Source organism: Gracilinanus agilis, chromosome 3 (assembly GCF_016433145.1).
Source record: "Gracilinanus agilis isolate LMUSP501 chromosome 3, AgileGrace, whole genome shotgun sequence".
Lineage (NCBI taxonomy): Eukaryota > Metazoa > Chordata > Mammalia > Didelphimorphia > Didelphidae > Gracilinanus > Gracilinanus agilis.
The window spans coordinates 8301887-8326383 of record NC_058132.1 but is presented as its reverse complement, the minus strand read 5'-3'; the positions used below and the strand labels follow the sequence as shown (position 1 = coordinate 8326383).

Below are 24497 nucleotides of genomic sequence, written 5' to 3'. Positions count from 1 at the left end.
TCACACAGGAGCTCTGGTCCCATTTGCCCAGGGGCAGCCTGCCCCATGTCCCACTAAATGGGCTTGTATATGTGGGAGAAAGGGAGCTCAGAGTGAGTTGGCCATCGCTGAGGGGGTCTACAAGCTGAGGCTAGATGATGGGTGTCAGGCTTATTGTAAGGAAGATTTAACTTCAACTGGGGGTTCACTTCTAAGGTTGCGCTCTGGAGGTCCCTTCCAGGACTGGGATTCTGGGAAAGAATATAGGATGCAGCACTGTCTCTCCTTCAGGGAATTCAGTCCCTGACCACCCTGGGCAAACATTTATTTAGTGCCTACTGTGTACACAAACAGGGCTCAGAACTGGAACTGAGATTTTATTGGCGAGGGAACCTCCAGGTGAGAAGACTCCTCCCCGGGCTGGTCAGGACCTTCCCCGCACCTTCTAGTCTTGCCTAGAGCTCCGAGAACTAAAATGACTTGCTCAGGGTCACCCAGTCAGGAGGAGGCAGAGATTAGGATGGAGAATCTCGGCCTAGCGGGCTTTGGCTCACAGTTAAAGCCGAGATCGTTGGAGGCTCAGGAAAGAATGGCGAGCCCCGGGTGGAGGAGAATGACCCGACCCAGGGGAGGTGGCCCTGCGGGGGGCGGGGGCGCTCCCGGCGCCTCTGTGACGACTCCAGCAGCACCCCTGTGACCTCAGCTCAGGGCGGGGCAGCACTCATTCCCCGTGCCCTCTGGGCACAAAGCCAGCAGTCGTTGGGGACTGCACGCTCCGGCAGGGTCCCAGAGTGACAGGGGTACAAGCCGACGGGGTCTTTGAGAACGGGGTGAGGCAACGAAAGGGTCCGAAGGCAGGCGCAGGTCCCTGAAAGGGGGCTGGCTGGCGGCCCAGACTGCTCCACAGAGGCCTGGGGGCTGCCAAGGGCCTGGATCCCGGGAGGTGGCGGGCCTGGGGCAGCGGACGCCTGGGGCTTGGAGGGTCTGGCCCGGGGCCCAGGAGCAAATAATACTCCGCTGGGACGAAGGGGAAGCAGAGCGCCTGGGTTCTTGAGGGCCTCGGAGGACTGGATGTTGGATTCCGGACCCCATTTCCCAGCCTGCTCTGCTCTAGTCGGGTGACAGCCTCGAGCCCGGTCTGGCTCTGTGCGCCCACGCTCAGGATCCTCTGGGGGGGGTTCCAGCACGTTCTCGGGGGACCCCAGCAGCGGAGGGGGCGTGGCGGGGCACGGGACGGGGCGGTTGTGCGTGGGGTGGGGGTGGGTTCTCCCGTCGCCAGCCAGGGTCTGTGGGCTGTCGCACAGGTGAGGTCCGAGAGCCCAGCTGGGGGGAGGAGGGCGGGCTCTAGCCGGGGCCTGGGGCAGGGCTTCTGACCTCCGCCCCTCTCCGTCCCTCCAAGGCCCCGCCCCGCCATGTGGCCCCAGCCCCTGCTGATGCTGCTCCTGCTCCTGGCCGCTACCCCCGAGGACCAAGCTGCACCCGTCTCTATCCTTGAGCATGCCCGCGGGCACAGCCACTCCGTCGGGGGCCCCGACACTTCTGAGGGTCCGGAGTTGGGCCCCCTGGGGCTGCTGGGCATCCACAGTCTTTTCCGTAGCCTCAACCGCCTCCTCTTTCGGGTGAGCGGAAGAAAGGCTGAGGGACGGGGAGGACGACGGGAGGCCCTGGGGAAATGCTTCCTCCCGGCGGTGACTGGGGGGTGGGGGGACGGCAGGCGGTTCCCAGCGAGGGCCCGAGGGGCGGGGAGGCAGAAGGACAGGGGACAGATCTCTAGGGACGGCGGACAAAGCCGGGGATGAGGGAAAGCAGGCGGAACCTGCCAGATGGGACAGAAGGATGAAAACGAGGGACAGAGGGACGGGGAGGGGCAGGGGGGCTCAGCCATCCAGGAGGGTGGCGACAAGGAACTGGTAAAAGGCAGGAAGAGAAGGAGGAGCTACAAAGGAAAGGGGAGGACCACAAGATGGGAGGATGGAGAGCCCGACCCTCTGGTGGAGAAGAAGGGGAAAGATGGAGGACTGGCCAGCGAATCTGCAGAAAAGCTGGAGGTTTGGGAAACGGAAAGGGAGAGGCAAACTCCTGAGAGCAGACCCAAGGGCTGGCTGGAGGAGGTTTAACCCCCTTCTACCGATTGCCCCATATCCCTTTCTGGCCTCTCTTCCACTTCCACCTGCCCTGGGCTTCACACTTTCCTTCCACCAGGAGGATCTGCTTCGAGGCATGGACACCTTGACACCTTCCTTGGACCTGAGGAGCCTCCCCTCCAATTACCACAATGAGGACCAGAAACAAGGCCACTTGGGTAACAGCACTGTCTACAGTCACCACCAGATAGACAAGGTCAGTCCCTTTCCCCTCCTCCACGGCCCTGCCCAGCTGCCTATAGCCAGCCAGTCATCTCTGCTCCGTCCCACTCTGGCCTAGTCCCTCTTCGTCTGACTTTGAGCCATCCCAAATACCGTCAATGGCAGCTGAGAGCAGCATTTGGGAAGGGGCAGATAAGAGGTTGGTAAAGAGAATCCAGCTTGTGTTCTCTGCCTGCCCCCCCACCCCCTCCCCACCCCGTACATATACACACACAGGTGACTGACAATCAGACCGGAGATGTGATGATTTCAGAAAAGGTAGTAGCTGCAATTGGGCCTTCGGAAGGGAACTCCGAGGATAACTGGAAGGTCAGAGATGCTCTTACTGCCCAGTGAATTTCAGTGTTGGGAAGGATTCTTGGGAAGGTTCTTGGAGCTTCCAAGGAAGGAGGATGAGGAAAATGAGGCACGAGGGACAGGACCGAGGGAGCTGCTCTCCTTTTTGTCCGTGCCTTGGACTCCCTGGTCATTGGGGGTGGGAGTGCGGGAAATGGAATGAAACGGGGAGGGAATGACGGGGAAAGAGTGAGGAGACCTCTTCCTGTGGAAGGAAGGAGAGAGGCCAGACTTCCTTACATCTCATGATTGCACAGCCCCAGTTGGTAGCCCCTGGAGCAGTAGGTGAGGTGGCAGAGGCAGAAATAGAGAGGAAGAAGTTAAGAGTTGGCCACAAGGTGGGTAGAGAGTTCACCATCCAGAGAAGTATTCAAGCAAAGGCTGTCAGTGTCTGCTTTTCAAGAGATGATATCTTGGGGGATTCTTGTTTGGGTGGAGAAATCCCTTTCAGCTCAGAGATGTTGGGGTTCTATGATTCTAGGCACCTGAGGATGAGGAAAATGAACTACCCCAGGCTCTCCCCAGCAGTGGACTGAGCAGCTTCCGTGCTGAAACCCAGCCCAGAGTGTCTTTCTGGATTATCAAGCTGCCCCATCGGATGGGCCAAGTTGAGAGCCAGCCTGGGAGCGGCTGGCTCAGTGAGAAGCGTCATCGGCTTCAAGCTATCCGGGATGGGCTTCGGGAGGGAGCTCACGAGGAAGCCCCCTTCCGCTTCCACCCCCGAAGGGCCCATTTTTTCTACCTCCTAAAGCCCCCCAGGAAGCTCTAGGCCCTGGGGTTGGCAAAGTGGCAGGCTGAAGGCAGTAGTAGAGGAGATAGGTATGAATGCCTGCATCAGACCATTGGAAATAAATAAAGTTCTATCTTCAATGAAAACAGCATCAAGGCTGTCCTCTCCAGCCAGGCTCTGTGATGCCAAGGCGCTGTGTCTTTCATCTTTGGCCTTTTCTCCCTCTCTTCTCTCCTCTTCCACCGCCACAGCCTGAAGCAGAGGAAAAAGTGAGTTCCTGGATTGGAATCCAGAAACTTGGGTCACATGTCACCTCCAATGCCTTGGGCAAGTTATTTGAGTCTGTTTCCCCACTGATAAAATAAGGAGATGAGAGTTTTGCACCAGCCAGAAGATACACAAAAACCAGTTGTAGGTTTTATGACACTCCTTCAGCTCTCCAGAAAAGTAGAGCTGCTCTGTAAGTCACAACATCCACAGCTCATCAGTCTCCCTCCACTGACATGCTACCAAAGGACCCACTAGTTTCAAATAAAATACTAAAGAAACTGCAGGTAGGATGCATTCTACCACAACTTGACTGCACTAATGAAAGAGAATGGGGGAGACAGAGCCCATGAAGAGAATGGGTTATTGGGGAATATACGTGAAAGGGCACATACCTCAGGAACCCCTGGAGCCAGGGCCACTCCCACCTCCTGGCTTTGTGGGGCTGCCTATGTCCTCGAAGGATACTATCCCACTCTTCTGTGCTCGCTATTTCTATCGGTTCAGTTGTATTTCAGTTCTTGAGGTCCAGCTGCTACCTCTCCTATCTGCAATGCAGTGGTTAGAAAGCCTCTCCTTGACAAAGCTCTTGATATGTAGCCCAGAGTCGCAGGCTTTGTAAAAATCATACCTAAGGAAAGTCGGATAAAAGCTAGCCGTGGTGCCCCCCTTCCCAACATCCAAGACCCTCTTCTTTTGAATGCCTGGGTCTGGTGTTAATTTGAAATTCATTGTACTAGATGTCAGAAGGTTAGAAAATTCCCAACTTTCCAACCCAAAGGAACAAAAGGTTTTGCTTTCTGTCCTCCTGCCATGCACTCCTGCCTTTATGCTTTTCTCTCCTGGGGAGCACAAAACTTAGATGCTTCCCTAGTTTGGGATATTACTTAGAGATGTGAGTTATCTCCAGTCTCAACTCTGTCCTATCCTAGTCCTAACCTCTCACTTGTGGCCCCATTTCTATAATCCTCCGAGGCTTTCCAGTGGTTGCCAGCTGCCATGTTTGGAGGTCAGCTGGCCCCCTATGCCCTGGGAAACACATTTGTGCCTTCATGGAACCAGTTGGGAGTTCCAGAACAGTGTTCTGCCCAGGTAGTTCAGGGTGTGGTTTGAGCCACTCAGGGTGCCATAGCTGGCCCAGCCACCAGGTGATGCTCAAAGCTTGCTTCAACAGCGCCCAAGGATGTGGGTGCAGAAAGTACCTAGCCCACTCACCTTCGCAGCCTCTCCTAGCGCCGAGTGGACCATTACGTGGGAATATTTCAATAACTCCTACATTTCTTGACTCATGACCCTAGATTTCTACTCGGCTTAGCGCGCCCCCTCCCCCCCCCCCCTCCATTCACTCATTTAGCACATACTGGCTAAAAAACATGGATTCTACGACGAAAACACAAGTGAGCTGGAAGAGGTTCTTCACAGCCTCTCCTGGTAAAGTGGATTTTTCCGCCCTCGACCTGTTTTTGATCCAGTCCGATTTGGGAGTGGAATAAGCTGCTCTGATCTAAGAGTCACAGGGCGCAGGGACACATCACTACACTCCAGCTTGTTCGCTCTCCATTCTCCGGTAGAAACCTCGCCCCGCAGCGAGCCCACCCCCCACTTCAATGTGCTGCTTAGACCTTTTGACGCTTTGGGAGGCTGGCACCAGCGGGGTTCTGGGAGTGCACCCCTGGGGCCATCCCACCCTCCCCGGACACTGCCTGCTTCCTTCCCCAAATCTCAAATGGCCAGTGCAACCAGAAGCGGAGGAAAGAGCCGGCTGCTCCGTATTTCCATGGATTTGCCCCAGGTTTAGGGAGCGCGTGAAAAGAGAGGAAGCGGCAGGGCTTTCCTCAAGGGGCGGTCCCCGGAAATCAGAGACGCACCGGGAGGTGTGGAGCTGTTTGTGAAGGGGGGCACCGGGGGCACTTGGGGCATTGTTACATTGTCAATGGCCTGGGGGTTGGCGGTGGTAAGAGGTGGGGGACCCCCGGGTGGGGGAGGCTTCTTCTATTCACGGACATGGGCAGCGCTCGAACGGTGCTCGATCGTAGCACACCGTGGGTGGGTGAGAGCCCGTAAGTCTCTTCCTGCCCTGGGGCAGCCAAGTCTCCTCTTTCATTCCCTGCCACTTTCTAGAGAATCCCTGGGAAGGCTTAGAACCAAGCAAGATGGAGACCGTGGCTTGGGGAGGGGGAAAGGTTGGCCCCAAACGGCCTCAGCCCCTTCTCTCCCCTCTCAGCTCCACGACTGGAGCAGAGAAGGAGGAGGGTCTTTGCGCAGCCGTAAGCTGGGCCACTACGCATGCGCACACTGGGCAACGGTCGCTGTGCTCTGGTGTGCCTGCGCCTGCGCCCTGCCTCGAGGGGGCGCCCTGGGGAGGGGGAGGGCAGCTAGACCAGAGGCGCATGCGCACACGCGGTCGTCTCCTTCGACGCCCCAGGTCTGCTGATTCTGGCGGGAAAAGGTCCCCCCACTTCCCCCACCCCATGCTCCACCTCGGCCCCAGTTTCCCGCTAATTGTTGCAGCCCCAGCTGGGCGGCAGGGTGAGGGGTGGAGCCCCCCAGGCACCCCAAGACTGGCGGGCCAGAGGGGACTTGGGGCCTGTGAGAAAGGGGACCCCAAGCCCTGTGAGGAAGGGCCTCGAATCCTCTCCCGGGCTCCCGAGCCTCAGAAAGGCCTCCAGCCCCGTGGGAAAGGGCCCCAAAGGGCGTTGCTGAATCCCCCCCAATCCTGTCAGGCCCAAGATCTGGTCAGACAGCCGCCCAACCTGTCAGGCCTTGTGAGAAATGGGCCAAAACGGGGCAGAGAGCCCAGGGACTCCTAGGGGTAGCCCCCAGCCCCTGCCAGGCCACCCCAGGAAGAAGGTGCTGCCCCCTCCCAGCCCCTCGAGAGGCCCCTGGGGACCCCTGTGGAGTGGGGGTGGGGAAGGAGTCCCCAGCGCCTTGCAACAGCAGCAGCACCCCTGCCAGGCCCCAGACAGGATGGGAGAGTGAGGCCCAGCCCAGGCCCCGAGGCCCCTGGCGGACCAGGGAGAACAGGCTCCATCGGGCCTCAATTAAAGCAGGCAGGCCATAATTAAGATGGAAGATGGGGTGCTGGCTGGGTGTGGGCATGGGCTCAGGACTGGTCTCTGCTCTGCAGGGAAACCGAGGCTGTCCTCTGACCCTGGGCCTGGCAGTTCCCCTCCTCTCTTGGGGGACCATGGAGAGCATGCAGACGCAGGAGGCCGACCTCCAAGGCCCCAGACCTACCAGCCTGGCACCAGAAAGTGGGTAACTCTCAGCGCCCTCCCAGGGTAGGGTGGGCAGGGGTCCATGATGGGGCCCCAAGGACCCGGGGCTCCGCCTCAGAATGAGGCCCCAGAAAAGGAAGGGGCTTGTCTCAACAGGTGGTGGGAGGCTGCTGGTTCCGCTCTGTGGGGCCTGAGGTAGGGGAGCCCTGGGGTGGAGAGAGAGAGAAAGAAAGCAGCCCACCATGCAGTCCACCCTTCTGGGGGGGAAGAAGCAAGGAGGGCCAGGGCAGCAAAACCAAGGTAATTCTAGAGAATCCAGAAAGGCCCCATGGAGGGAGGAAAGGGCACCCAAGCTAGCCCGAAAGGGAGCAAGGCACAGATGGGGTAAAGGTCTGGAGGTAGAGCAAGGAATGGTGAGTTCTGGGAAGAGAGGAATTTGTGGATCACTCAGCTCTTGTACCCACTGGACCCCAAGGGGAGAGATGAGCCAAAAGAAAACCCCAGCCTAGGGGTCCAAGACCTGTAATCCTGGCTCTGCCACCTTTGAACTGTGACCTTTTTTGGCTGAACCCCAATTTCCTTCTCAGCAAAATGAAAGATTTTTACTCTTAGGCAAGCAAGTTACCTCTTCTGGGCCTCAGTTTCCTGATGTGTAAAGTAAGGCGTGACCTCTAAGGAGTCTGAGGAGAAAGTCTTTAGGGGACAGATTTGGGGACTGAGCCAAGGCAGGGGATCTTGTCAGGCCCAGATGCTGCCCAGGGACGTGATGAGGCTCCAGGCTCTGGGAAGATGCAGAGTGAGTGACAATCAGCTGCTGGGATGGGCTGAGAGATCCCAGGCTCCTTAGCCCATGACCTTTTAGGAAGCATGCTAGGGGACAGACGTGGAAGCAGAAGGCCCAGGGGCTTCAGCCACAGCAATCATGTTGCTGGTGAGGTGGTCACAGGGCCAAGGAGCATGGGACACTGGTAGCCAAAGGGGGCTTCTAAAAATGACCCAGAAAACTTTCTCATAGATGCAGCCTGAGGGCAGGGGAGCCTCAGCCACTAGGTCTAACTAGGGAAGGGTTAAGAGTGCTGTCATGGGACTAGGGCCTGGCCTGGCCTCAGTTTCCTCACATGTAGAGGGAGAGAAAGGCTAATGTCCACTGTTAGGCCTCCCTGGCTCACTTTACAGAAGTCCAGCAGAGACAAAGCCGCTTTGAGGGTTAGAAGGCCTGGTTCTGTTCCTAACTTGGCCACTTTGTGGCTGTGACCTTGCCACTGAACTTCTCTGGTTAACATCAGGAAAGTCCCAATTTTCTTCCCTGTAAAATGTGGGGAGAGGAGCCGGACTAGCCCTAAATGTCTTTGGTATCACTCAGCTCTAACCTGAGGATCCCTCAGACCAGGGAGTTTGTCTAGGTGGAAGCAGCCCTGTGCCTACAGAGGGCAGACTGAGACTGAGCTGGGCTGGTCAGGGAACCCCCAAGTCTCACTGGCCATCCTTCCAGATCCTCCAGGGGCTCAGGGATATCTTTGCCTGGGTCTCTCCCTGTCAAGTGCCCAGACCCAAACCAAGGTTGTGTGAGAGGGCCATGAAGTCAGAGGGTTTGCTGCAACAGGGAGGGGAAGTGTTACCCTGGAAGCACTTCTCTCACACTGGGGCAGAAATGATGGCAGTTTGAGGGAGGGGAGAGGGGAAATCACCCTTCCATCTTTGTAACAGCAGAGAAGAAAGCCAGGCAGAGTCTTAATGCTCTAGATTTGTAGAAAGCAGACTGAAAATTGTTCAAAAAAGAGGCAGCTAGGTGGCCCAGTGGATAGCGCACCAAGCTGAGAAACAGGAGGACCTGGATTCAAATGTAGCCTCAAAGACTTCCTAGTTGTGTGACCCTGAACAAGTCACTTAACCCCGTTTGCCTAGCCCATGTCCTTCTGTCTTAGAGTTGTTACTAAGACAGTGAGGGTTTAAAAAAACAATGTTCAGACAAAGGATAGAGAACATCTCATTGCATAAACTTCTCTAGTTGGTCCAGGAGGCAGTGGTTGGCTCCTAAAAATGAAATTCTGAAGATACAAAGGAAATTGATTCTGATAAAAGAGGAGAAGAGAGAGTCATGTCCATAGGTGTGGGTTTTTTAAGGAAACGGCAGCCAATTTAGGTTTCCTAAAGATAATGGTAATTGGTAGAAGATAGAAGCAAGGGCCGATAACTAGGATTGAATATAAAATCGTTACACAGTCCTCTGAGCATCTGTAGTATCAAAGTTCAGATTGAACTGAGGCAGGCAATAAATGCTGAAGACAATGGAGACAGGGTTTCTGTCTAGAGGAGGGAAAGAGGGGGACCCAGGAAGGAATAACTCGGTCACTGCTGGTTGTGAAGAGAATGATGACAATACATGAAAGTCTTAAAAAATACACAACTCTTCCTTAAATTCTGTTTGTCCCATCGAAGAGAATGATCTTGAATTGGAAAGGAGAGTAAAATTGGCTAATGGGGTAGAAATCCAAGATGAGTTGAGAGGCTTCGATGGGCTACAAGTCATCGAGCCCAGATGAACAATATCTTAGAACACTGAAAGAATTGTAAGTTGTACAGTAAAGGTAAGTTCTGGGAACAATCAGTGATCCGTGAAATGGCCCGGAGAGCAGAAGACAGGAAGAAGACTGGAGAAAGAACAGATATCCCAATTTTCAACAAAGAGAAGAAAATGGAAGTGTGTAGACTATAAGCCAGCAAGATTGACTTTTAACTGGAGTCAAAATTCCATAGCGTCCTATTCAAGTGTTAATGAATAAACATCCCAAAGAGGAAACAGTGTTGATGGACCTGGTGGCTTCCTCCAGGTGTCATGCCAGGCGTATCCTCTCTTCCTTGTGTGAAAGGGTTATTTTATGAAAAGATCTGAGAAATGTGATGGTGATGTTTACCAAGATTTGGGCAAGATTTGACAGAGTCTCCCACGTTGACTTGATTAGATGAAGAGATGAGGGCTAGATGACATAAGTCTTTGCAAAACAGGTTGTGTGACCACACCAGAAGGATGATAATGAGTTTTTCTGGATTCACCTGGAAAGAGGTCTTCAGTGGAGTACCCCAGGACAGTGTTGGCAAAGGTTTTTGAGTTCTCCTGCCCAAACTGCAATTTCAAGTTGCCTGTGGGCCTTCCCACATTACTCAAGAGAGTGGAGGAAAGAAATGCTCGCTTTGGGCCTCTGGACAGAGGAGTGGGGCATGCAGAAAAATGTCCTGGGGGCTGGGAAGAGGGGAACGGAGCACCTCCCTGGTGCTGGCCCCTGCACAAGAACTAATACTTCCCCAACGCTGCCCTAGAACTTGGTGCTATTTCTATTCGTGACTTGGCTGAAGGCATAAATGACATACGATCTAATTTGCAAACAACACATAGCTTGGAAGGACAGCAAACAGAGTGGATGAAAATCAAATCAAAATAAGCATTTGTTCAGTACCTGATGTGTACCAGGTAATATGCTGAGAGCTTTGGATACAAAGAAAAATAAAAGTCACTGTCCTCAAGGAACTTGCAGTCTAAGAGGGGAGACAACGTGTACATACATGAATATATACAAATGCTTTGTGATCTGGAGTGATCTGGAAAAGCTTCAGGTAGAAGGTACTGCTTCAGATGAGTTTTGCAGGAAATGGGGCTTTGTGAACTAGAAAGGAAGAAAATGCAGAGGTCAAGCCAATTCCAAGGCACTGAGACGAGATACTTTATTGTATATGAGAACAGCAAGAAGGGGAAATAATCTAGAACAGGGATCAGAGGTTGAAACTGGATTGAGAAGGGCTTAGGAAGCAAAACAAGTTTAGATGGACAAATTAGCCTCAGAGGGCTCTTCCAACTCTCAGATCCTGTGGCCCTGTGATATTTGATCCTAAAGGCAATAAGGAGCCAGTCAATGTGTTGAGTAGAGGAGTGACCTACCTACGGAATATCTGAGGGTTTTAGCAAACTCATTGCTCAGTCATTTTATAGTTGTGTCTGATTCTTTTGACCCTGTTTAGGATTTTTTTTTTGTAAAGTTATAAGAGGGTTTACCATTTCCTTGTCACAGTCATTTTACAAATGAGGAACCTGAGGCAAACAGGGTGAAGTGACTTGTCCGGAGTCACACAGCTAATGAGCGTCGGAGCTCAGATTTGAACTCGGGGAGATGAGTCTTCCTGACTCTAGGCCTGGCACTTGATCCACAGCACATCATCAGTAAAAGTCTACAATATGATAAGATGGCCTCAGAAGGGAAATGACAGTGCCATCGCCCTCGCTCCTGGCCAGTTCCAAGCACAGCATTACAGGAACACTACTGATAGGCTGAGAGGCCTGTTTGGTGAAATGCTTAGCTTGTCCTAGAGAGGGCATGCTTACAGGGCACAAAATAGCTGTGCTGGAGTAAGTATTTAGAAGATTAATTAGACTTGTTCTGCATGGCCCCAGAAGGCAGATCTAGGAACAATAAGTGGAAGTTACAGAGAAGCAGGTGTAGGCTGACTCTTAGGGGAAATTTCCCAGCAATCAAAGCTATCCAACTAGGGAATGGGCTGCCTCTGGGAGCAGTGGGGTCCCCCCTCATAAAATCCTTCAATCTAAGGCCTTTGGTTATGCTGGAAGGATTCTTTTTAAGGCATAGGTTCTGTTTATTTTAAGAAGCCGAAGGGGCTCTTAAGCTCCTGCTGTGTACCAGGTGCTGTTCTAGGCACGATGGGTACAACAGCAAAAATGAAAGCAGGTCTTGCCCTTACTAGGTTGGATTCATTGAGCTCTGAACCCTCCCAGCTCTGATACTCTGCGCTTCCAAAGATGCACAGACAGAGACAGAGGCATGAGGATGGGATGGGGAGAAACAGAAATGAGAGACAAAGATGGAAAAGTTTGGGTTGTGGAAGAGAAAGAGACAGGAGAGCGAGGCAGAGATGGGAAGGACATGGTTAGACCAGGGACAGGAAAAGGCGACACAGGGAGAGACAAAGGCAGATGAGCACAGAGACGTGTGAGACGGATGGAGAAATGTTGCAAGACAAAGAGATTAACACCGATAGGTGGTCAGAGAGAGACAGATGAGACATTGCCAGAAAGGTAGGAGATACAGGCATTGAGAGGCTCAAAAGGAGGGCCTCTGAAGATGGGAAATGACCGGAACTAAAAGCGGCAAAGAAAAGATGTCTAAGCGCCCCACTGCCTAGCAGTGAAGTACAGAGATGGACCTAGGACGTGGCAAAGCTCACCGCCGAAAGGAAAAGACAGGAATATGGACCTGGCAGAGATGGGTAGGGAGGGAAGAGACGACTTAAACACCAGGAAAGGTGCCCAAAGGTAAGAAAGACCTTGACTCTGTCCAAGGACCCATCTCTCTGGCTTCCTCTTTGTTGGCCTGATGATGTTGGGATAGAGTGGAACACAGCTGGATAATTTACGGAGAGGTCTGGGTCAGAGACGGGGGTCAGACAGCCGGAGACAATCCCGCCTAGGATCAATGCAGTCTTCCCGACAGTTATTGGATTGTTCTTGCCGCTTGGGGCTCTCCGCTCCTCCCAGTATTCTATGCTCCTGAACTGCCCACCTCCCTGCTTCCTTACCAGCATTGCTCTCCAACTGTCCTGTTGGCTATGGCAGAAGGGAGGAGATTAGAATATTGAAAGATCTTGCAAGCAAGCAAGATAAGCCCCCTCCTTTCCTCCCCTTTCCTCTAACCCCTTTCTTGGGGGATATTATTCATCACTATGCCCATCCTTCCTGTCCTCCATGGGCCCACATTTTCAGGAAAAACTAGGTGTTTGTGCCTGGAGAATAGCCTGCTCTGATCTCAGGACTCATCGACGAACATTATTAAGTGTCTATCAGGTGCCAGGCTTGTGCTAAGTTCTGGGATCCGCAGAAAAGAGTCAAAGAGTCCCTGCATTCTAGGAGTTCACCGTCTAACTGGGGAAACAGGCGGGATATTATCAGAGATGGTCAACAGAGACACCTCACTAGAATTAAGGAGTATCGGGGAAGGCTTCCCATAGATGGTGGAGATCTAGCTGGGCCTGGAGAAAACCAGGGAAGACAGAGTGGAGGTGTTGAGAGAGAGAGTTCCAGACGTGGGGGATAGCCAAAGAAAGAACCTAGAAGGAGGAGAGGGAGGGTCTTGTGGGCAGAACAGCAAGGCCTGGACACTGGCTCCTAGAGTCCGTGGAATGGGGTGAAGTCTTAAGACTGGACGGGAGGAATGGTGGGTTACGAAGGACTTTGAGTACCAAGCAGAGGGTTTGTTTTTGATCCTGGAGGGGGACATTACTGGCGGGACAGAGAACATGGTTGGTTCCTTCGTTTTAGGGAGGTCAGTTTGGAAGTTGAGGGCAGGATGTTCTGTAGTGGGGAGGTGTAGCTGGTATAGTGATTCCGGCTTAAGGTGAAGAGGGCTTCCCCGGTGGTGGCAGTGGCAGAAGAGGGAAGGTGAGGTATTCAAGGGATGTCGACAGACTGGACAGGGGTGGGACAGTTCAAAGATATTTCGTTTTTCAGCTTAGGTCACTGGGGCGATAGTGTTGCCCTTAACAGTAACAGGGAAGTTTGGGAGAGGAAAAGGGTTTGGGGGAAGATGACGAGTACATTTTTGGACATATTCAGATGCTGATGGGGGACGTCCAACTAGAGGTGCCCAATAGGCAGTTGGACATGTAAGTCTGAAGTGGGGAGAAGGAGGGCCAGATGAGTAGAGTTCGGAATCACCTTTGAGATGGGCATGAAGTCCATGGGAGCAGATGAGATCACCAAGTGAAGGAGTCTAGAGGGAGAAGAAAAGAGGGCCCCAGACAGAACCCTGGGGGACAACCATGAGAAGAAGGAGGAGTCTAGAAAAGGATCCAGGGAAGGAGCAGCCAGAGAGGGAGGAGGGAGTCAGAAACCTTCATGGAGGGCATGTCGAAGAGAGAGTGAGCAGGAGTGGAACAAGTATCGAGGACAGGCAATTCACTTTAGAAACTTTAAAGAAAGTTGGAAAGAGAGAGGAGAGGAAGTGGAGGCACAGATTTTACATGGCCATCTCTGGGAATGTAAGAAGGCAGGTATCGGGGTAAAGGACCAAGGGAGGGCTTTTAGGGGAGGAGGGTTGAGACAAGGGCATGTCTTTAGGCAGTAGGGAAGCAGCCAGTAGGCAGGAAGAGACTGGAGACAAGTGCAAGTGAGGATGATAGAGGATGGAGATCTGTTGGAGAAGGAAGGATGTGCACCTAGAGGGGCTGGTGCCTGGGCCTAATGAAGTTCTCCCTATCTTTGCCCTTCTGATCTCTCTTCTCTCCTTAGTGGTGCTTTGGGATCAGCCTGAGGAATGGGGGCTCGGAACCACACTTAGCCTGGAGGAGCAGGTGCTCAGTTCTACTTTTGAAGCTTGTGACTCAGAGAAGAAAGGTGACAAGAAGGGGTACCAGGCTGGGGGATCATGGGGATGAGAATGGCCTGGACTGAGAACCTTGTGGGAAAGAGGATAGAACATGGAACTCTAGTGTAAGGGGCTGACCTGGCCTGGGGACCCTTAGGGGAAAGCGATTGGCTGACTTGATTGAGGGAATGGGGGGAGACTGAGGGCTCTGGGGAAAGGGGATGGCTCAGGCTCAGGAGCCTTGGAAGGGAGGAGAAGAATAGGGTATCCTGGGGAAGAAGATGCCCTGGAAATACTTAGAACTGGACCAGAGGACCCTGGCGGGGGCCTGAACTTAGCCCAGGGCCCTCCCTGCCACCTCTAGGTGTGGTAGCTGTGGGTCAGGTTCTGGCCTACCTGGAAGCAGTGACAGGACGGGGTCCCCAGGACAGTGACCTGTGCAACTTGGGCCAGGCCCTGGACCCCCGTGGGGAGGGCCCCACCGCCACCGTAGACCGAGCCACCTTCTTCAGCATCATGCAGGGCTGGATCGCCACCTGCCAACTGGGACCGTGGGTACCACCTCTCATCCCCGTTCTCTCCCCGGAGGGCCCTACCTTGGTGGCTGTTAAAGCTGGGGAGGGAGAGGGAAGGGGGCACGGTCCCCATCCATCCATCCTCTTTGTCTCTCCTACCATCCCTTCATCTTTCCCATCTGGCCCTGGGCGCTCACTCACCATCTGGCCTCCCTGGCCATCCTGCTGGGCCTCCTCCTCCAGCCTAGGCTTTCCTGCTGCTGCTAGCCCAGGAGGGCCGGGCCTGCAGGATTTCTGAGCTTCCTCTCTTTGATGCAGGGGATTAGAGCTGGAAGACGAGGCGGCCGGGGAACCCAGCCTTCTGCCATCTGGTGAGGACTCTATTTATAGCCTGCAGCAGGCAAGTACAGGGTCAGATGGCGGGGGGACTTCCCAGGGAGCCAGGAAGGCCGGCCCCCTTACCACAGCCTGACTGAGAGCCCCAGTCAAGGGCTCTGCCTCACCCTGGCCCTTGTGGGCCTTCCCCAGGCTCCCTCCTCCCCGACCCTCCACCCCTTTCTGGGTTCAGGAGAATGGACAGCATTGGATAGAGAATCATAAGACCTTTTTCCACTATCCACTTTGATCCAAGGAAAGTCCCTTGGCCTCTCTGGGCCTCAGTTTTCTCGTCTGTGAAATGGGTTTGACCCAATGAGTCCTAATGCTCTTATGGGCCCTAAATGCAATGATTCGGTGTGACGCTCTTCCCTCCTAGGGAAGGGTCTCAATTGGTCCCAATGCAGGGGGTGCGTGATCTTGGGGGTCTCACAGAGCAGTGCCTGGGCTATGCTCATGGTGTCTGGGGTGTCTGTGTGTCCATATTGACTTAGGAGACTCTGCCCAACCTGAGAGCTATGAAGACGAGGAAACTGGGCCTGAGCTGTAAGTAGGCCTCACGGGGAGCCACTGGTCCGACAACAAGCACTTATTAGGCATCTCCTGTGCACTGGGCGCTCCACTAGGTGATAGAAAGAAAGGGACAAAAAGTAAATAGTCTGCCTTCAAGGAAGTAAAGAGAGAGGCCCCCTGTGTGTGCATACATACATGCACACAAGGTAAGCTCGGGGTGGAAGTCCTCGGCCCCTCGGCTCCTGGGGAAGACCTCCATAGAGGTAGGGGGAAACGGAGACAAGTGGAGAGCGAGGCCTCCTCCACCTGGATGGAGCCCAAGCCCGGGTCGTGCCAACCCCCCTCTCAGAGACGAGGCCCAGGAAGCGGGAGGCAGGGACTGGCCCCGATGGCCAAGCTGTCCCTCCTTTCTCCTGCAGGCTGGCCACAGCAGAACTGCTCAGCAGCCTGGAGGAGCTGGAACTCAGCAATCGGAGGCTGGTGGGGGAGAACGCCAAACTCCAGAGAAGTGTGGAGACCGCCGATGAGGGGGCCGCCCGGCTGGGGGAGGAGCTGGCCTCCCTGCGAAAGCAGCTCCGCAGGTCTCTACTCCACCTTGGCCTTGGCCCTGCTTCTCCCACCTACACTTCCCCTCATCTCCCCATGTGCCTCAGATGACTCCCAGGGCCTTGGGGCCCTCCTTCCAGAGCCAGCTCTCCTCCACTCTCACCCCTTTCACATTTTCTCCCTTACCCCAACTTTTCCCCCAGGTGTCCATTTGAATCCTCTACCTCTCCCCTACCTTTCTTGGTTCAGTTCCCAGCAGGCCTTGCAGTTTGCCAAGGCTGTGGATGAGGAACTAGAAGATATGAAGAGTTTGGCCAAGAGCCTGGAGGAGAAGAATCGAAGCCTCGTGGCCCAGGCCCGGCAGACGGTGAGCCCTTGAGGGCCCAGGCCAGGGCCCCACAGAAAGGCCTTCCCCCATCCTTTCCCCCCACTGCTGGCATGGGGCCTCGGGGCCTCTCCCAAGCCCCAGAGGCTCCTCTGAGAATGCTTTTAAGGGATAGATGGGCAGCAGGTAAGGGGGGAAAGGAAGAGGGGAGAGCCTGGGATCAAGTCTACAATGGGAAAGCATGAAGCCTTCCTTCCTCTGGGCGGTCCTAGGCCTGTGTCGCTGCCATTCCTTCAGCTGCTACAAGACTGGCCCAGCTCAGTGGGGCTCTGAGCCCGAGGCCCACAAATGCCCCTTCAGCCTTGCTCCAGAGGGAAGAGGAGGGGAGGGCTGGGCGCCCAGTGATGGGCTTGGGTTTTCCCTCTCATTCCTGGGCAGGAAAAAGAGCAGCAACAGCTGGTAGCTGAAGTGGAGACCCTGCAGGAAGAGGTAGGCTTGGGGGGTGAGAGAGGGTTTTGGGCAGGAGCTAAAAGTGACCCACAACAGGCTCCCCAGGGGAAAAAAAGGCAGCAATGAACTGGGGACATCCTTTGAAATGTAGCCAGCAGGACTGCTTTCTCTCCTTCCCTTTGAAAAGTCCAGACAGCCAACAGAACAGACAAGCAAGGCCCCAGGGTGCAGGTGTGGGGATTTGGGGTGTAAGTGCTCACACTGGAAATTAGCCTTCGGGAGCCGATAAGAGCTGGCTCTAACACAGCCCTGGCTTTGTGGGCCCAGGTGGCTGATGGGCACATCCAGGAACTGCCTGGGAGGGGGTTGGGGATGCTGCCCGCCTTCCAGGTCAAGGTTCATTCCAACCCAGGGGCCACGCCAGGGCCCGGGATCTCCCAGGGCAAGAGAGCAGCTGCCCCCGAGGTCATCAGCCCCAGAATCAGGGCTGGAAGGGGCTAAGATCAAAAAGGCCCTTTCTAGAAGTCAAAGCCAAGGCTCAAGTCAGGGAAGCTTGTGCCCAAGGCCACACGGACGTCAGTCAGGGGCACTTCAGTATTCTGGGCCAGTCCCGCCATTGTGCCAGTGGGGAAACTGAGTCCTGACAGGTACGGGCACGAGCTCCCCAAAGCGTGAGAAGCAAAGCCGGGACTGGGACGTAGGTCGTCTGGCTCCATGGCCACGGAGCTCTGGAGCTGCTGAGTTGCCATTAAATAAAGCTGAGGACGTCATCTTAGCCTTAGACCCAGCCACTCTTGGAGTTAGCCCAGAGCCCCAGTGAAGCTGCCAGGCCAGATGGTCCTGTTCTGTGTTGGTAGGGCCCAGGCACGATCCACCTCTGGCACCCCCTGGGGCCCGGGGACCCCAGGCCTGGGAGCTGGAGGGCACCCTTGTCAGCACGTGAGGACAGGCTGGCCCAGGACCGGCCCCACCAGCCGGCGTGCCACCAGCGGAGGCTGCAGCCAAAGGCCGCTAAAGCGATCCTGGGCCTCAATGGAGATGCCCCCACAGTGACCCCCCCATCCCTGCCCCTGCCAGCTGGCCAGGTGGTGACTCAGCAACCTGGCCACCTTGTCCTTCCCCTGCCCTTCAGCGGGCGGCCAAAGGCAGCTGAGGAAGACAGCATCGCAGGGAGCTGGACGGGAGCCCGGGCCCAGGCCCACGCTCGGGATGGGGGCACTGCTAGGAGAAAGGCTGCTTCCCTTTTCTGCGCTCGCTCATGGAGCCTGGCAGCTGGACCGGCCAGCCTCTAGCCTGCTCTTTTTTCTCTGTGTCCTGCCAGAATGGGAAGTTGTTGGCGGAGAGGGATGGTGTGAAGAAGCGGAGTGAGGAGCTAGCCATGGAGAAGGAGGCCTTGAGGGTACTCCCCAGGATCCCCCAGGGCCCTGCCTCAAGACAGGTCCCATCACTAAGGAGATCTGGTCTAGGAGAGATCAGTGCCTTTAGAACGGCACACGTGGTAGTGATCCACCAGGCCAGGGTCCTTCTCTTCTAGACGGAGAAACAGACCCAGAGGAGGGGAAGGGACTTGCCCCAGGTCACCCGCTGCTCAGGGGCAGAGCTGGGATTTGGACCCAGGTCTCCTGACTCCAAATTCCTGCCACAGCGCACGAGGCTGCTCTCTCCAGGCCCTGATGGTGACGGAATGGCTGGTGGGATGGCGGGTGGGGGCCAAGTCTCCAGGAAGGGAAGGTTCAAAGGCAGACTGCTAGAGGCGTCTTGATGGGGAGGGGGCATGGCAGGTGGGGGGAAGGACGAGCTGACCTCCTGGGAGCTCCAGGTCAAACCCAGGCATGAACAGATGGACTGGCCCCTCTCCCTCCCTGCAGCGTCAGCTGTGTGAGTATGAGAGCCTCATTTGCCACCGAGACACTATCCTCTCTGAGGTGAGTGGGATGGGGAAGTAAGGGGGGGTCAACATGCCAGGGGGGCCGCCCTCCCCTCCTCCTCCTGCTCAGGGTGCCCCTGAGGTCGGAGGACTAGAGGACAGGGGCCGTCCCTGGGCTCAGGCAGCATGGACAGAGGTCTAGGAGCCCTTCTCGGCCTCCACCTACCCGTTAACTTGGGCACCCGGGGCACCTGGCCCTGGCTCGTCTTCCCCGGCCAGTCCCCTCCAGTGACTGTGGGTCTGCTTCTCTGTTTGCTAGCGGACAAATCGGACAGAGAATCTGACTGAGGCCTTAGAGGAGTATAGGGCCACCATCCAGGTGAGCCCCTGGGCAGCCCCCACACGCCTCCCTCCCTCCCTCCCGGGCCCCAGCTTCCTCTGTGCCGTGTACCTTGGCGATGGTTGTCCAACGATGGGCTGGGCTGCCTGGGAAGGGAAGGAGCTCCTAGGCCCTAGGGGTGTCCAGGCAGAGGCTCGGGGAGCTCTTGTCCAGGAGGGAGGCCCTAGAGAGGACCCCACGCTGAGTGCCAGTTTGGCCTGGAACCCTCCAAAGACAAAGCTCCTTCCCGTGCAGGGATATTGGTCTGTGGCGGCCCCGTCTGTTCCCGCTCCCAAGTGTCTCTGCCAGTCTGTTTCTGTCTTCTCTTTTCAATCTTTGTCTCTCCTTTTGGTCTGTTTGTCTGTCTCTCGTCATCAGACCCTCCTACTGCAATGGAGGGAGAGGACAGGAGGGCCCCAGTCCTGGAGCTGGGAGGGAGGGAGGAGGAGGAGGAGGAGGAAGAGAGCTGGGCAACTGGAGAAGGGGCTTGTACTCCCTCAACCCTAGGAGCTGAAGCAGAAAATCTCCCACCTGGAGGAGCAGCTGAGTCAGAGCCGCGAGGGTCCCGAGGGGTGAGTGCCCAGCCGATGGAGGCTAGTGCCTGGGAGAGAAAACCTGGACTGGGTAGCCCGGGGTGGGCCAGAGGGGAGAGACGGAAAAGGACTTGTCCGTGACCTGGCCAGGTTTCAGGACGGGACCCAAGGAATCACAGGTGGATGGATAAAGCTACACCCCCAGTCCCTGTGCCTGGAGATTGAGGCCATTCAGCAGGTGAGCCTGTCACGAAGGACGGGGCAGACGGATGCACTCTTGGCTCCCCCAAGTTGCCCTTGCCAGCCACAGCATGGGACTGGCCTGGGGTGGGAGTGGACAGCCCAAAGGAGTGTCCTGACTTCCGACCTGGGGGAACGTCACAGCCCGGCAAAGGACGTGGGACCCTTCCCTTGTAGAAGACCCCCAGACAGAACAGGGGGCTCCAAACAAGCCCACAGCTGGCCCTGTCCCTCCCCGAGGGCTGGGGCGAGAGGGGCCAGGATGGTAGCTGCTGCCCCCATTAGCCTCACTCCAGATGCCTCCATCCCCAGGTGGGGCCTCCCTTGAGCTCCACCTCTGCCCCCCCCCCATTATCCAGCCCCGAGCCTCTTCCCATCTGCCCAGCCCTGCGTCTAGTGCTCTCCCTCTTGTGGCTCTGCCTCTGCTTCCCTTTGTCCTTCCCCAGCTCAGACCCAGGCCACACCTGCCTCCTGTCCGTGGTCCCACCTCGCCCCGACCATTTCCCTTGTTCTTGCAGAGACAGGACATGGGACCAGGCCTTCTCAACCCCCTGTGCGGTGCTCAGCCATGGGGAGAGCCCCTGGATGGAATGGGAGGAACCGGGGTCCCCCTGGGTAAAACCCCAGTCGAGGATGTGGTGAGTGAGGAGTGGTGGCTTCTGGGGGCCCGAGCCTGGGTAGGGGAGGCTATTCTAGGCCTGGGGCAGGACTTCTGTGATAGAAGCACTCGCCTTTAGGCTGCCCCAGGCCAGGGCACCTAGGCATCGTTGGCATCGTAGCCTCCTTGGGCAGTCTGGTAGCGTCGTTCATGGCCTTCCAGAGGCACTTGGGCAGCCCAGAGCAGAATTCAGAAGAATTCAGATATCCAGGGGAAGGGGGGTCCCTGATGGCCCACCCCACTCCCTTCCCAGATAACCGGCCCGGAGAAGTCAAGTGAATTGCTCAGCAGCTTGGAAGAGGAAAATTCATGGTGAGGAGTTCGAGGGGAAGAGGCTCCCTGCCTCGGCTTCCCCTCTTCCGCTCGGGCTGTGGCCCAGCTGACATAATCCCTCTGGCTGCTGGAGAGCCATCCCAGGCCACACAGGGATCCCCTGAGACCCTCTGGGCCCTAGCCCACCCCACCCCCAGCTCTGGGGACCCGACGTGTGTGCCCCCAGCCTGGCCTGGCCCCACACCAGCTCCGACTCCCTCCCCCTCGTGCTCCCTCTCTGGCTCAGTTCCTTCCTGTGCTGTTCCTAATGAGGCTGCTGCCTGAGCCGCTAATTGGACTTGTCTGGGAGCAGCCAAGATGGGGCCACGTAGGGGTCCCCCAGAGGTGATCCTCCCCCAGCATTCTGCGGGGCAAGGCCTGGAATGCTGAGCTTCCAAAGGGCCTGGGGGGGGGGGTTCAGGACAGAGGCCCATAGGCCTGGGAGCCCACAGGAAGCAAAGAGGCATGGGAATGGCTGGCCTTTGTTGGCAGGAAGGTAGATGAGGCTTGGAGGCCCCAGGGAGGAGTTTTTGTTAGGCTGGGGTGCAAGGGCGGCCCAAGGCGCAGGAGGCCGGGGTGACCCTGGGTCCTTTCCACAGGTTACTGGGAGAGCGGGACCACCAGAGAGCCAGCCAGAAGGGCATGAGGCCCCCAGACACGGTAGAGAGCCCCAGCCCTGCCTTCCCTTCCACACACACACACACACACACACACACACACACACTTCTGAAGGGAAATCACTGTGCGGTGCGCCAAGGGCTGGATAATGAGGCCTCGATGCCTCTAATGAGCCCGGCTGGCGCAGGGTCTGTGGGAGGCCAGTCTGGGCCCAGGGGAGCCCCCCACCCACTCCACACCAGCTGACACACACAGCGAGATGGCTGAGAGCTGCTGGTAGCCAGACCTCTGGCCAGCACAGACCAGACAGCCCCAGGGGAGGTTGGGAGTCTGCATTCTGCCTCTTCCACATCCTGGGTCCTACTGGGCAGCTGGCTTCCTCCAGAGCCTGGCTTCAGTGGGCAAAATGAGGTTAAATGAAACGATCCACAATGGTTGGTGTGGACGCTGGCAGGGCTATGCCCGAGGCTCTTGGGCTTCTACATAGTGGGCATGGCTGGGCTGTCGACAGACAGACAGACGTGGAGCCCAGAGGCTGCTGGGGAGAGGCAGAGTCCAGCTGGGCCGAGCCCTGCCCTGGGGAGCTCCCGGGGGCAGAGGAGCAGGACCCCCTAAGCCAACTCAGCTCTGAGTGGGGATGGGCAGGAGACGGAAAGAGCCCTGCGACGGGAGGGCAGGACCAGAAGCCCCAGGCATGTGAGGCAGAAAGAGTAGAGGCCCAGATAGCCCTGGCGCTGCCTCAGCTCCCCAGTTGTGGCCTCTGTAAAATGGGGGCAATGCTCTTGATATGCTAAAGCCTTCCCTTCTGTCTTACAAGCGATACCAGGTGTCAGTTCCAAGGGGTAAGGGCTGGGCAGTGGGGTCAAGTGACTTGCCCAGGGTCACCCAGCTAAGAAGTGTCTGGGGCCGTATTTGAACCCAGAACCTCCTATCTCTGGGCCTGGCTTTCTATCCACTGAGCCACCCAGAACCTCTTGACAGGAAGGCATTCAGCAAGTGAAGAGGAAAAGAAGGAGGGAGGGCACAGGAGTTGGCAGAATAAAGGGAGCAAAGGCCCAGAGTGGAGAGCCCAAGTGCTAGAGCCTGCTCTGTCTGCTGGGGCCTCCAGCACTGGAGAGGTGGCAGAGGGAGCGCCACGTAATGCCAGGCAGGAGGGCTTTGAGCAAAGGAGGAGCGCACTTAGGCACACGGAGTTCCCCCTGAACTGGAGACCTCAAGCCTCAGTTTCCTTCTCTGTAAAAGGAGGGGATTGGGCTCCAGGGCCTGAGGTCCCTGCCCACTCTGGATGGGTTTTCAGGGGGAGAGGAGAGGTGGCAAGCCTGAGGAGAGGCTAGAGGTGAGTCGAGGGTGACACAAAGTGCTGGACGTGTTGGGGGGGGGTTCCTCAGCTGGGTCTGGTGAAGAGAGTCCTGGGTACTTTGGGGCTGCTGGGCCCCAGTCTAGAGGACTCCGGGGTGATGTTGCTCCAGAAGCTGCCCCTCAGGTCAGCCTCTTTGTTCCCTCAGGTTGGATACCTCAGCACAATGGAGGGCGCGCAGCTTGGAGACAGACCATGTCCTGATGCCAGGAGGTGAGGAAGCCAGGCTGGCACAGCCTGCCCCTTGGCATCTGGGTGGCTTGGCCAAGGCTTGCTTTGCCCATTTGTAAAAGGAGAGGGCTGGCCCAGATGAGTCCAAGACCCCTTTCCAGCTTCAGACCCTGCATCCTCTAAGGGCTAAGGGCATCCTTTCCTCCCAGCAGCCCCAGCGATGCCGCCCTCCTTCAAGCCATAGAGCCTCTTGTGGGCCAACTGCCTTTAGCTGGGCGGCGGCGGCAGCGGAGAACAAGCTGGGAACTGTATCCCACTCCTATAGCTGCCCAGACACCTAGGTAAGCTGCCTAGCCATGGAGGAGATGGGGGGCCCTGGGGAGACCAGGGAGTGTCATGGAGGGCTGTGAGAGGGACTGTGAGGGGCCATGGGGGACCATAGGGGTTCATGGGAGACCATGGGGGACCATGGAGGGACTTGGGGACCATAGGGAATCATGGGGGAACATGGGGAACCATAGAGGACCATGGGGGACCATAGGGAATCATGGGGAACCATAGAGGACCATGGGGGACCATAGGGAATCATGGGGGACCATAGGGAATCATGGGGGACCATGGGAAACTATAGAGGACCATAAGGGACCATGGGGGACCATGGAGGGCCTTGGAGAACCATAGGGGACCATGGGGAACCATGGAGGGCCATGGGGACCATAGGGAATCATGGGGGACCATGGAGGGCCAGGCCCCCCCCCATTTCCTCTAGCTACATCTGCTTCTTCCAGGATCCCTAGCCTCCCCATGAGCCAGCTGCCCATCCTGGGCCTCCTGCTCGTGCTCGTGCTGCTGCTGCTGCTGTCCGTCCTGGTCCTGGTCTCCTCTGGGCCTCTGGCCTGGCCCCACCTCCAGCTGCACTACTTCCGGCCCCCACCGGTGTGAAGCCCCAGCACCTACCTGATCTAATAAACGCCCTCCATGTCCCCCCCTGGCCTTTGTTGTTCTTTGTGGGGGTTGCGCTGGGAAGCCCGCACTCCATAAGGAGCCTGTGGCCCTTCCAGCCCCCCTATTCTGCCATGCGCCCAAATACTGGGACAGGATCCAGGCCCTGGGAGTGTGTGGGGGCGAGGCTGAACTTAGGTGTCCACCAAAGTCTCCCCGGAGGGGCATTGTGGGAGTCGCCATTTTGTGCACCAGAAGGAAAGGTCTTGGAGGACATGGAGCCCAACTCCCTCATCTGACAGTTGGGGAAACTGAGAGCAGGAGGCCCAATGTCCTGTGCTCAGGAAGCCGGGACCTCTTGCTGGGGTTTAGCCCCTTCTTACAGGGTGTTTCTGGGCCAGTCAGGAATCTTTCGCCCTCCGGTGGGAGTAGG

At 56.5% G+C, this 24497-nt stretch overlaps 2 protein-coding genes across 2 annotated transcripts; both read left to right on the top strand.

Annotated features, from left to right (window-relative positions):
• The first annotated feature begins 2190 nt into the window (after positions 1-2190).
• DKKL1 (dickkopf like acrosomal protein 1) lies at positions 2191-3450 on the top strand. Its single transcript, XM_044667136.1, has 3 exons — positions 2191-2319; positions 2562-2654; positions 3163-3450. Exons 1-3 carry the CDS (start codon positions 2200-2202, stop codon positions 3448-3450), a joined length of 501 nt encoding a protein of 166 aa, XP_044523071.1. The 5' UTR covers positions 2191-2199.
• An 11314-nt stretch (positions 3451-14764) lies between these two features.
• On the top strand, positions 14765-23467 carry KASH5 (KASH domain containing 5). The gene is made up of 15 exons (XM_044667133.1): positions 14765-14814; positions 15097-15147; positions 15640-15699; positions 16086-16247; positions 16462-16579; positions 16976-17026; positions 18309-18386; positions 18856-18912; positions 19174-19233; positions 19741-19805; positions 19917-20004; positions 20918-20976; positions 21576-21636; positions 23100-23164; positions 23332-23467. The coding sequence occupies exons 1-15, from the start codon at positions 14780-14782 to the stop codon at positions 23465-23467; spliced, it is 1146 nt and encodes a 381-aa protein (XP_044523068.1). The 5' UTR covers positions 14765-14779.
• Positions 23468-24497: the final 1030 nt, after the last annotated feature.